Source organism: Pecten maximus, chromosome 6, assembly GCF_902652985.1.
Source record: "Pecten maximus chromosome 6, xPecMax1.1, whole genome shotgun sequence".
Lineage (NCBI taxonomy): Eukaryota > Metazoa > Mollusca > Bivalvia > Pectinida > Pectinidae > Pecten > Pecten maximus.
In genome coordinates this window covers 34980362-34993947 of record NC_047020.1, presented here as the reverse complement: position 1 = coordinate 34993947, position 13586 = coordinate 34980362, and the positions used below count along the sequence as shown (strand labels likewise).

Sequence of the window (13586 nt, the reverse complement as noted above, 5' to 3'; positions counted from 1 at the left end):
TCTTTAGGGAATTACCTTTCGGGTAAACATCAGAATAATCGAAATTCGACGATTATTATCACAATTATGCCACTTAGTTAACAACTGAGAATGATATTAAGCTTCAAACTTTCGCTTGCCATCACTCGATTCTCTGTCTGCCAACTTTTATTGTTTTGATCGGAGCCCAGTTATAACGTCGCTGGCCAATTTTCGCGATAACAGCTTTATAATATTAAACACACTTAAAACATAAAATGAAGTGCTTCCTTGTTGAAATGATAAAAAGAACCTGTAGAAGTCCAATGTCTGTTTTATAAACATCAACATTCTACTACTACTACCTCAACTAACCTGTCAAATACACAAGTACATGTATATTCTTGCGAAAGCTACCTGTTGCGTTGACAAATTGTGCAAGGCGGTGACCCATAATTGAAGCTCGTCTTGGCTATTTTTTGGCATTATTGCCTCTGACGTGAAAAAAAAAAACATGCAAAGTCAAGTCACGTTGTTTGATAAATGATATAATTGACATCATTATTACAAAATAATATATCCAATATCTGACATTCATCATATCCGTCTTAAATGATTGATAATGTATCTTATAAAAAATATTTATCTTTTGATATATGTCTTGTACATTTATTGATATACTACTTGAACATTTTGTATCAGGTACACACCCGAGTACTTCATGTAAAGGAATATGTCTTGCTAAATAAAATACAGAATCGGTTTTTCCTCTCGAATAAATATTAAATTGACTTGCATTTATGCATCTATTTCCACTGTATCAACAGACTAGATATATACACTGTATCAACAGACTAGATATATACACTGTATCAACAGACTAGATATATACACTGTATCAACAGACTAGATATATACACTGCATCAACATACTTGATATATACACTGTATCGATAGACTATATATTACACTGTATCAACAGACTAGATATATACAATGTAACAACAGACTAGATATATACACTGTATCAACAGACTAGATATATACACTGTATCAACGGACTACATATATACAATGTAACAACAGACTAGATATATACACTGAATCAACATACTTGATATATACACTGTATCGATAGACTATATGCTACACTGTACCAACAGACTAGATATATACAATGTAACAACAGACTAGATATATACACTGTATCAACAGACTAGATATATACACTGTATCAACAGACTACATATATACAATGTAACAACAGACTAGATATATACACTGTATCGATAGACTATATACTACACTGTATCAACAGACTAGATATATACAATGTTACAACAGACTAGATATATACAATGTAACAACAGACTAGATATATACAATGTAGTAACAGACTAGATATATACACTGTATCAACAGACTAGATATATACACTGTATCAAAGACTAGATATATACACTGTAACAACAGACTAGATATATACACTGTATCAACAGACTAGATATATACACTGTATCAACAGACTAGATATATACACTGTAACAACAGACTAGATATATACACTGTATCAACAGACTAGATATATACACTGTATCAACAGACTAGATATATACACTGTATCAACAGACTAGATATATACACTTTAACAACAGACTAGATATATGCACTGTATCAACAGACTAGATATATATACTGTATCAACAGACTAGATATATACACTGTATCAACAGACTAAATATATACACTGTATCAACAGACTTGATATATACACTGTATAAACAAACTAGATATATACACTGTATCAACAGACTAAATATATAAACTCTAACAATAGACTAGATATATACACGGTATCAGCAGACTAGATATATACACTGTATCAACAGACTAGATATACACTGTATCAACAGACTAGATATATACACTGTATCAACAGACTAGATATATACACTGCATCAACAGACTAGATATATACACTGCATCGACAGACTAGATATATACACTGTATCAACAGACTAGATATATACACTGTATCAACAGACTAGATATATACACTGTATCAATAGACTAGATATATACACTGTATCAACATAATAGATAGATACACTGTATCAACAGGCTAGATATATACACCGTATCAACAGACTATATATATACACCGTATCAACAGACTTGATATATACACTGTATCAACAGACTGGATATATACACTGTATCAACAGACTTGATATATACACTGTATCAACAGACTAGATATATACACTGTATCAACAGACTATATATATACACTGTATCAATAGACTAGATATATACACTGTATCAACAGACTAGATATATACACTGTATCAACAGACTAGATATATACACTCTAACAACAGACTAAATGTATCAATTGTATCAACAGACTAGATATAGGCACTGTATATGGCCTGACGTTTTGTCTTCGATAACGATAAATACTTCCTTCCGCCTTAACTTTTATGATTTTACGTTAATTAACAGGAAAACGTTGCTGACAAAATTGGATATCATGCAAACAAAATCCCACATTTTGTCAAGAAATGCATTGAGGTGTGTTGGTTTATGTGCGTCCTGGACCCACCTGTTGTTATTGGTAAACAAGCGACCTTGAATGATACTTTCGATACCAACATATATAAGCCGTACACGAACAGTGGAACAATCGTATCGTACAATGTGTGGCCGCCTTTACTTCTCCACCAGAACGGATCCCTGCTTGTGAAAGGAATCGTCCAGCCAATAAAGGTGGAGAAAAAGAAAAGGAAGGACCATGTGGGTCTGACAGGGATGAAAGCTATCCCAGCAGTGAAAGATCGGACAGATTACGGTACCACATACTCGCTTAAAAATAATGACCGTTTTACTGGAAACGCAGGATACGACTCTTATGAGGACGTTTATGGTAGGACGGAGTCTGTCAGAAAAAACAAGCCATTTCAAACAGAAACGTCATGGAGAGACCACACGCCTTATTTGGATTACAGTAGAACCACCGACCACGATCCGTACACACAGGTAGCGACCCACGGTTCGGATTCTCATCGATCACATGTCCATGATCACGTTGAAGCAAAACGATCAAACATAGGAACCTACCATTACGAAAGCACACGACCATCTACAAACTACGTTCAGCAATCGGTTTCTCCAGAACGATCAACTTTCAAACAAAACGGTGTGACCTACATACAAATAGGCGACAAGTATTTGAAATATGAAGACTATAAAAGTTATTTGCGAAAGCTTGAGGAATCATATGCTTGAACATTCTGAAGCTCATTTCACATGGTAAACTGAAAGATCTTTGAACTAGATTCATTTTTGTCGTAACTATAGTAGCAAAAAGAAAAAGAAAAGATAAATGAAATATTGGACACGTATGTGTATGATATTAAAGTGATGACCAATTTGTGACGGATTTAACAGATACAGTAGAAATATAAGAATATATTATATGAAGAAAAGTTTATAGAAAGCTTTGGTATGGTTTCAATGTGATATATACAATAACTTAGCGCTAGTCCTCAGCCAGTAGATATGATTAAGGTTTATTAAGGAAAGTGATTGGATGTGTGTCACCCTACACGGAAACTCACTTTGTTTTATCTGAAAACATGCAGAGACTTAACTGTCAAATATATGTGAACAGGGATGGGGGCGGGGCTCTAGGTGTGAAAGGTTGTGTGTAGGTTTTTGAATGTTGGTGTTGGCGGTAGTAGGTGTGAAAAAAAATATATGTTATTTTGCAGTAAAATGACCAATCATAGAGTAGAGTTTTGTGTAAAACAAATCGAAAGGTATGGTTAAATAAATGTGATTTAACCAAACATTGCTGTTTATCATGAATGTTATTACTACATGTATTATATATTTATATATATATATATATATATTCGCAGTCTTGCTATATTTTGTTTGGAGATATATTCCCATATTTCCTAACGGAAGATTATATCTTTATAAGGAAACATGACTAATCAAAATATTATCTGTAACGATTCCATCCTCTATGATACTTGTTTACTATATGTTAAGAGACTTTGACATGTGTATATTGTAAAAGCGGTTTTCAAATATATGCAATTAAATGAAATTAAGTGAAAATATTGAAACATATCTTTTTACTAATTTTTTAAATGTAAATTTTATTAATCAATAAAAATGGTTTAAAGAAGATTCTTTATATGAATTGCGTTTTTTGTTTTATGAACTTTACAGTTCCTGATAATCCATGTACTAGTATTGTTTAAAGAGTCGGCAGTATACTGTGGAACAGTATCTTAAAATGAAGACAATGATTTATTAGTTTAAACAATGTGTATTGAACAGAAAACCAAATATCGAACAATTGATACGTAGAATAAGGATTCAGAAACAATTATTACTTATTCAAATCATTTTACACGCACGTCAAACTTGGTGGAAATATTATTGTATGGCGTCGTCTGTCCATCAGGCATAAACTTGTACTTGTGCGGCCATCTACAATTTTCGACTGATCTTTTTTTTTTAAAGTTTAAAAGTCATGATTTGTAGTTGTGTGTCTCTGGACGGCAGTTCGATACGATTATTGTTTTCAGTTTTATTTCTTTTTCGGAGATTCCCTCCTATATTTCTCAATCGTCTATTTTGAAATTGTGTAGAATGTATAGCCATTATGTAAAGCTATGTCCGCGAGAGGAATTTTTTTCACATAATCACAGCCTAATTGTCATTGACCGCTTCATTTCATTCAGAGTAGTTGTTGCATATCCATGCAGCTTTTTCTTTTTCTTTTTTTCATCGTCCTCTATGACTTATACTTGAATCTGTTTTGGAGTTCTTAAATAGTTTTCTCCCGATTTTGTTAAAACTTGATATGCTTTATAATCCAGATGTTAATTTCGTCTTGATGAGTTAGAGAGTAAATGAATATCTAGCAACAGATAATATTTTTTCATAAACGTAGATATTTATGCGTGGCATATTATTTGAATTTCCCGACATTTCTTTTTGGAACACGTGTTCATTGGTCATGTCTAAACCACGTGATAGCTAACCCCTGTATCAGTATGTGCGACCCACAGGGTACAGAAAAATCTCCAGACCAGTCGCCAATTATTATTTTTAAATGCACAATGGTACAAACAGACATAATATAACATATTACATATTACAATCTCAATGCTGAACAAAGAGGCAGCTCTATTAGATTAGTATTAATTTTGTTTTATGAAGAGAATACTCTAACCTTTTGAAATAGGTAAAACTTTATTTAAAGCAAAAAGACAGAATAGGCATTTACATCCTAATTGAATACAATTTAACATTCAAACTGTATGGAATAAACATCTGATTATATTGAATTTCCTTATCCCAACAGATACTCAGCTTCGCATAATCTGTATTTAAAATATGTCATCAGAAACTTATTTTATAAAACGATCGATATCATAGACAATAGCGTTCATCAAAAATCAAGATAAACAACGTCCTCAGAATTGATCATACAGAACCCCAGCTGAGATAAATGATAAGTAACAACGTTTACCATTGGATCCATCATGTTGGCAGCGATTGTGTAGGTAATGCTAGAAATAAGCAAACATATTTCTTGTGATTGTCAGAGCAACAAATGGGGCTAAGTGGACAAATTTCGTTATTTCTTTAGGGAATTACCTTTCGGGTAAACATCAGAATAATCGAAATTCGACGATTATTATCACAATTATGCCACTTAGTTAACAACTGAGAATGATATTAAGCTTCAAACTTTCGCTTGCCATCACTCGATTCTCTGTCTGCCAACTTTTATTGTTTTGATCGGAGCCCAGTTATAACGTCGCTGGCCAATTTTCGCGATAACAGCTTTATAATATTAAACACACTTAAAACATAAAATGAAGTGCTTCCTTGTTGAAATGATAAAAAGAACCTGTAGAAGTCCAATGTCTGTTTTATAAACATCAACATTCTACTACTACTACCTCAACTAACCTGTCAAATACACAAGTACATGTATATTCTTGCGAAAGCTACCTGTTGCGTTGACAAATTGTGCAAGGCGGTGACCCATAATTGAAGCTCGTCTTGGCTATTTTTTGGCATTATTGCCTCTGACGTGAAAAAAAAAACATGCAAAGTCAAGTCACGTTGTTTGATAAATGATATAATTGACATCATTATTACAAAATAATATATCCAATATCTGACATTCATCATATCCGTCTTAAATGATTGATAATGTATCTTATAAAAAATATTTATCTTTTGATATATGTCTTGTACATTTATTGATATACTACTTGAACATTTTGTATCAGGTACACACCCGAGTACTTCATGTAAAGGAATATGTCTTGCTAAATAAAATACAGAATCGGTTTTTCCTCTCGAATAAATATTAAATTGACTTGCATTTATGCATCTATTTCTAGAATACTCCCCCCCCCCCCCCCCCCCCCCCCCCCCCCCCCCCCCCACACACACACACACACACACACACACACATACACACACACACACAATTTTTATTTTTTTTTAATTGAAGTAAACCCATTTTTTTTATATTAGTCACTTAATTGTCTAACTATGGCGTTAAAAACTAGCTGACTCGGTATTTATTTAAGCATGTTTTAGATGTGTTACATGTGCATTTATTTGTGTATTTTTAAATCATTATTACTTCCTTGTGCGGAAATGTAAACATCCCGTTCGTGGAATTATATTATATGCATTACTCACAGCCACTGATTACACAACCCGTGTGAACTGGAGGTGAAAGCTACATGTATGTCTGCTTACATTGACATCAGCAGGTGTGACAACTAGGTTTGTGTTTCCTCACAGGTAAGTTATCTGTCATGGTACATAATTAATTGACATATGTCTACACCAGCAGTGTATCAGTCTGTATCTATCGTAGTGAACATAAGATGGCGTCTCATACATGTATATATGTTTTAAACATCGTACAGGCCGATAATTGTTATTGAAGTGAACGTAGTGTTACACATATACAAACCGAAAGTACACTAAAGAATCGATATTGTCTTATACTAAGTAAATATGAAGGTTAGGAACGGTGAACAACCGATAATAAACTCAACATATGATAATTATATATCTATTGTGATTTAGAACAATGACGACTCCTCAGTATAGTTTGAAGTCGGGTGTGGGATCTGTTGCTGCCACAGGCACCCTTGCGGAACGGCCGACACCTCGCGAGCGGTGAGCATTTAAAAATAAAAGTTGAAAAAGCTGATGACAGCGATATGAGCTATCATTAATCTTTAAAAAGTGAAGACTAACTTTGAGAGTTGATTAAATGTTGTACAAACTATATTTAAATCATATCAGTGGTATATGGTTGAATATCGTATATTATTCTTTTGCTGTACAAGTTATTGATTTGAACGGTGTGCTACAGATATACAAACCGAAAGTACAAGTAAATCTGACATTAAGTTGATATAAAAATCTTGTGTAGGGGATTGATGTGTTAAAATATGTAGTTAGAATGTTAAAAGGTATAATCAGGATATTAAAGGTAAATTCCTTTTTTTCTGCCACAAACTTTTTCCTTCCAAAATAGCCCCAATTTAAAGCCTAACCTGTAATAGTGCTTCCATAATTCATGTTCATGATGAATATAGGTTTAAAACGTGAAGAACTTGTGATTGTCCTGAGTTTACACTGTATGTAAAATTCGTGTCATTATACTAATGTGAATTAAGATGCAAGTTTTCATATCACCCTATAGATAAGTTCTTATAAAAAATCCTTAATTAGTCGGCTTCATACATACATACATACATACATACATACATTTTTTATCTAATTGTATTCTTTTCTTCAGTATACAAACGCGCCAACCAAACTCTACGATTACAAAGCAAGCAACACAATCTTCTACGGGAGCAGCAAATGATATAAGCTATATCAGTGATCTTCGAAAGCTTCTTCAGATAGCATCCGACCTCAAAGAGATAGACTTGAATACAGCACTAGATGATTACAAAGGGCTCCTGAAACAGACGAGGCAGGAAGACCGTGTGAGCAATGAGGTAGGAACTATCTTAAACCATTTATAATACGTCATAATTTTTTTTATGCTGCTATAAAAGGTGTTAACTCTTCGAGAATGTGAAATTATGATATATTGAAAGCCAGCGTGAGCTGGGGTATTTATATGCAATACAAACAAGCTCAATTCTTAACGCTATTAACATCCTACAAAAGTAGCTTCTATGATGTATTTTACTGTTAATTGAATTAATAATAATCAATTGCATCCCGAGAAACTTCTCCTCTTGATATTTACGACTTGATGACATTTATTCTTATTATCATTATAGTTTATGGTGTTGATGCCTCTTCATATCATATGCATTTCCATATGTATTTTTATGACAAACAGTACATACCCTGTTTACAACGATGCATCTTTTAACCAAAAATATGTGCTAAATTGTAGGAGACCATTCTGGAGACAAGGAGGGAGCGACTTCAAAGTCTTACGTCGGAGACAATTAAGAACGAAAGGGAACGATACGAAGTACTCATGCAAGCGAACGAGAGATTGCAGAAGGAGAAAAATGACTTAGAAAATAGATATCAACAAATTGAACGCATATGTCAAGGTCTTGATGTAGAAAATAAAAACCAGAAAGAAGAAATGAAGGGTAGAGAAGAGGAATTGAGGAAGGTGATGAAAGAGAGGGATGCTGCCATGGAAGAGAAAAAGCTGGTGATGACACGGTAATATATGATTGCGCTTGGTATTTGAGAAAAAGTCTTGATGTATTTTTGTTATTGATAAGAAAAAAAAAGCTCTGCCTGTTGTTAGTCAGTAAGGTAAATATGTTTTCCTATCAATTGATTTGACATTTCTTTTTGCTATCATTTTGTATCTTTGTATCGATTTCATATCAAGAGATTTGTTCTGTATTGTACACGCCTTGTGATTATTTAATAATGTTTCAATGTAAATTTGATAGCCCGTTCCATATTACTTGGTTTAGTGTCCATACATTAACTGGTGTAAAACCAACCTAGGTGATATGTCATTATACTCAGTATGCTAATCTATTAAAATAGATATGATTCTAGAAATCAATTTTTTGGGGGAAATATTTTATGTTATTTTCTTTTAAAATATGTATATATATATATATATATATATATAAGACACTTAATAACGAAAATTAAAAGTGTTCGCATTATGTGTTGTTAATACCCAAATCAGCGCAAACAATAACATTATAGTTTGGTAGGTTCTACACAAATGCATGTTAACGAGCGTAAGTAGAACACTGTGCTGACTCGTCACTCGCACCGACTTATATATATATAATTATTCATACATTTAATAAATTTCAACTAAGAGTGTAACAGTGTCTTAAGACCCGTAAATGTTTATGTTTAGAAACTTTTTGCGGTTTTTGCCTGTGTATCATTATATCTTAAATCCATGTCATTATTTGTAAGAAATGACCGTTTAATGAGTTTAAAATACACAGTTATAATCGCATTATGCACATTGAATTGTGTAGAAAATTTATTTGTTTTTAATATATCTTTATATTTCGAAGTTAGGATATCTTAACAATTTTACATCGACGAAGATCTAGGAAGGTTTGAATATTGACAGATTGAGTAAGGAGATGGGAATGAAGCTGAGTGACAACAATCCAGCTATCGCTGACCTCAGTGACCCCAACAGAGCCACAAAACTCGGGGAGAAATACAATGAGCTTTATGATGACGAATGGACAGACGCCTTGGAGAAGCTGTGTGATGTTGGTTACGACGAGAAAGCAGCCATTGGAGAGCTTCTTGGTGCTCTTAAGGTAAACAGAGAGAAACTTGATCAAGTTAAGACACTTTCAGCGTATTTTATAAAATTGATACTGATATAAATACTTTAAATGGAATTATACACAAATCGTTTCCAATGTTCGAATCTCCCCAGTTCCTCAATGTGTTCACACTGTCTGTGTTAGTTGTAGTGATGAGGGATAGACCGACGTAGGTAATTACATTATAACCTTACGTGTGATTAAACTGTATATTTTACAACTCGGTAGATTAACGGCATTAAAAGTATGATGCAGGAAATTAAGCAATAAATCTGTTAGATAAAAACTTTTGGAAAAACAAGAAATTTTGAATCATCTAGCAAAAAACAAATACAAAATTGATATTAGATAATTTTCATTGTATTTCTAAACTTTTACTTTTTACCACATTTATAGTCATCCCGGGTGCCAACACAGAATAACAGCAATCGTCTATAATAAAGTCAAAATGAAATTGTTGTTCACTTACGAACAATATCGCTGACGTCATTTCCTGCTGCATGGTCATTAACTAAGAAACCCAACTGAAAGATTTGACAAGCGATAAGAAATTTTACCAACATTGTAATTATTATAACAACATATTCTATGCATGAGAATACGTGAATGTATCTTATATCTCATTTGGATATTTGAAACACCACCATCTGTTTTGACATGTTCCGTTTTGATACGTCTTAATTCTCCGAAAACGTGTACACGTATGTTTTCATGATTATCTAAAAGATTATCTACATGTTATACCTGTACCATACACATAATTGTTTACTACGCAGACATGCTACAGGATATGCGTGGACCTGTCGGAAAAGCAGATGACGTCACTACAGAGGACATTACTTAATCCAGTCCTTACGGTGAGTTAAGCTTCAACTTTTTTCTGAAAATTTCAAAAGTTTTATCGTCGAGCATCCTGAATCTTGTGCTCTATTCTGAGTCGATAACCTGTCAATTATCTCCATTTTCATGTTACAATGACGTATGGAGATTTATTACAATTTTACAAGTGAAATGAAAGAAATAATAAACTTGATAAAAACTTAAGTCAACATTGCTTATATCATCAAAGTGAAGACATAAGAAGTCGAAATAATTTGTATTCTTGTCCAATCAGAACGGTGATTTCTGTTCATCGCGTAGAAAGCCGCCGATTTTCGGTTAAGATCTAGAGGAAGCGAAGTTGAAATCAAGGATCCTTTTATGCTTTCGCGTATATGTCTTTAGGCAAGACCCTTAATCCATATTTTAAAATATTGATTTTATTTGACAACTGGTGGTCTTATTGTGGATACCAGAGTACCTGAAAAAACCACTTGGAGGGGCAAGTGACTACTGATTTATTCACGTCCGATCGGGAATCGAACCCCAGCCGCAAATGTACAAAACAAACGTATGATTACCGTGCAATCCATCCAAGCAGAAACCTTTATACAGATCCTTGATAGCTCTCCACATGCGTCATGGACATGTACTGTGCTGTTAGTTAGATAGTCATCAACTTCTTCTTGCCGTGAATTCTCATTTTGAATTGTCGCATTATTCGGGTATATACTAAGCCAATATTTTCTTTTTCATGAATACATTTGTTTTTTAGATAGTTTTGTGTATCATATAATTCAGATAATTCCACAAATATGTCGTCATTTCATTCTTCATTCGGTGACATTTACAATGTGTCTGACGCAAGTAAGTTATGATTTAAAACCGAACACAGGTGTTCTTCAACGAGTGTTCATAAGATTGTAGTCAATGAACGTAATAATGTTGATAACGGGGGAGTTTTGTCATAACTTATTTTCATTTGATATTTTGACAGGAAACAACTAAACAAGCATGGGCGGAGAGCAACAACACTACGATCGCCAAACCAGCTTTAAAGCAACTGAAGGAGTGTAGGAAGGAGATATCACTATATGACGTAGTACAAAAAATCACGGTACGTTGACACACGTGACCAACGATATTCATTGTCAGAGCTCGAACATAACAGTTCAAGGAAATATTCATCGTAAATCGTCGAGTAATCATGAAATCCAAATTGATTTAAAGTATTTGTTTGCACATGATTTATTTCAAATTATTGAAAAGTGTTTGGTTGTGGAATATATTTTCAACAAGAGATTAACATAGAAGGCAAACATGATAAAGTGAATCCTTTTTATTCCAGTACATATATCAAATTGCAAAAGGTTATGGGAATATGCATGATCGTTGAGGTACAGCTAACAGATAAGGTAACATAATTGTTTATTTTGTTATATCATCTAACATACAGGAACATGTCATCAAACAATATGGGAGGAAGGCAGAACACATCCCTGTCTTTTTCAAGAAGTGTATCGAGCTATGCTGGCTGATGTGCTTGCAGAACCCGCCTGTTGTAATTGGCGAAGATGCAGCTGTTTCTGGCACTTTCAACGCCGAAAGGTACAAGCCTTACACCAATACAGGAACGATAGTATCATACAATGTGTGGCCTCCCTTACTTCATCATCAGAATGGAGCACTTCTTGTGAAGGGTGTCGTTCAGCCATTTAAAGAGGAGAAAAAGAAAGAGTTACCAAAAAAGGAGCCGCCAAGTTCAAACAAAACCGATCTCAGCAAGACTTACCATACACCGTCGTCCGGTACCAAATCGCTCAATTCAGCTGGATATGCTCCCAACTCAACACAAAGACAAACGGCATCGCCGGTAGTACCACAAACAAAGGATGCATGGGGGTGTCCTGTTACCCACGCGACCACTACCATACACTATCCGAATCTACCAGCTGCAGGCAATAGGAATGGAAACCCTAACTATCAGTCAACGACTACAACTCAACCAAGTCGACCACACGACACATACACACAACGTCAAGTACCTCCGTATTACATTACTTGGCATGAAGGTAAACAGTATGCTGTATCCAACGGCGATTGGTATGATTTTAATATATTCCGAATGCATTACGGAATTAAATAAAAGATGATTTTACTTCTTGACAATTATACTAATTCTGATTCAAAATCATTAGTGTTTGCAGACATGGTATATGTATGGCATGGTTATGGTATATTCACCTTTCTTACACATTTACAGTTATTTATATATACTCTTATTAGATCTTGAATTTGACTGACTGTCTCAATGTCGTTATTGGTGGACGTCATGATTCTGTTAAGAATGGACCACATCAGAGGGGAAACCATTGTTTTCGTAGAAATATCATGTTTGCTTTGCTTAAGCATATTTTTATTCCATAAATCTATAAAAGTCTATATACTAATTTAAATAAATGGTCTTCTTTGAAGACTTATAATTATCCAATCATCATAGAAAATTGATTGGAATTGTTAAATATGTCACAGTACCGATGGTGTAAACACGCAATACATAAAGTGGTACTGCAATGTATCTAATACACACCAACAAACCAAATAAAAACAAACAAAAAAAACCTTCAAATCAGCATCCTATAAATGATTGCTTATTAGACCTACAAGGTTTACTAAGCAATGTATAAATTACATGCAACACATGTACCAAGACTAGGGACATGTTATAATAAACTTATATACAATGTTGTTATAGCTGTATATAGAAGGTGTATGTTAGGGAACAAATAATTATTTAGTCACTTTGAAGTTTAGATATCCTCAGCTTCTTGTATTGTATAGAATATTATTTTATTTTACATATCAAAATAAAACAATCATGCCTGTAATATAATATGCCTTGTTGAGTTTAACGCAATTATTAAACAATTATAACCTTTTGAT

At 33.7% G+C, this 13586-nt stretch overlaps 1 protein-coding gene across 1 annotated transcript; it reads left to right on the top strand.

Moving 5' to 3' along the window:
• Positions 1–6696: 6696 nt before the first annotated feature.
• LOC117329634 lies at positions 6697–13265 on the top strand. The gene is made up of 8 exons (XM_033887661.1): positions 6697–6810; positions 7102–7194; positions 7823–8030; positions 8441–8724; positions 9617–9815; positions 10601–10681; positions 11641–11760; positions 12100–13265. The coding sequence occupies exons 2-8, from the start codon at positions 7106–7108 to the stop codon at positions 12787–12789; spliced, it is 1671 nt and encodes a 556-aa protein (XP_033743552.1). The 5' UTR covers positions 6697–6810; positions 7102–7105; the 3' UTR covers positions 12790–13265.
• Positions 13266–13586: the final 321 nt, after the last annotated feature.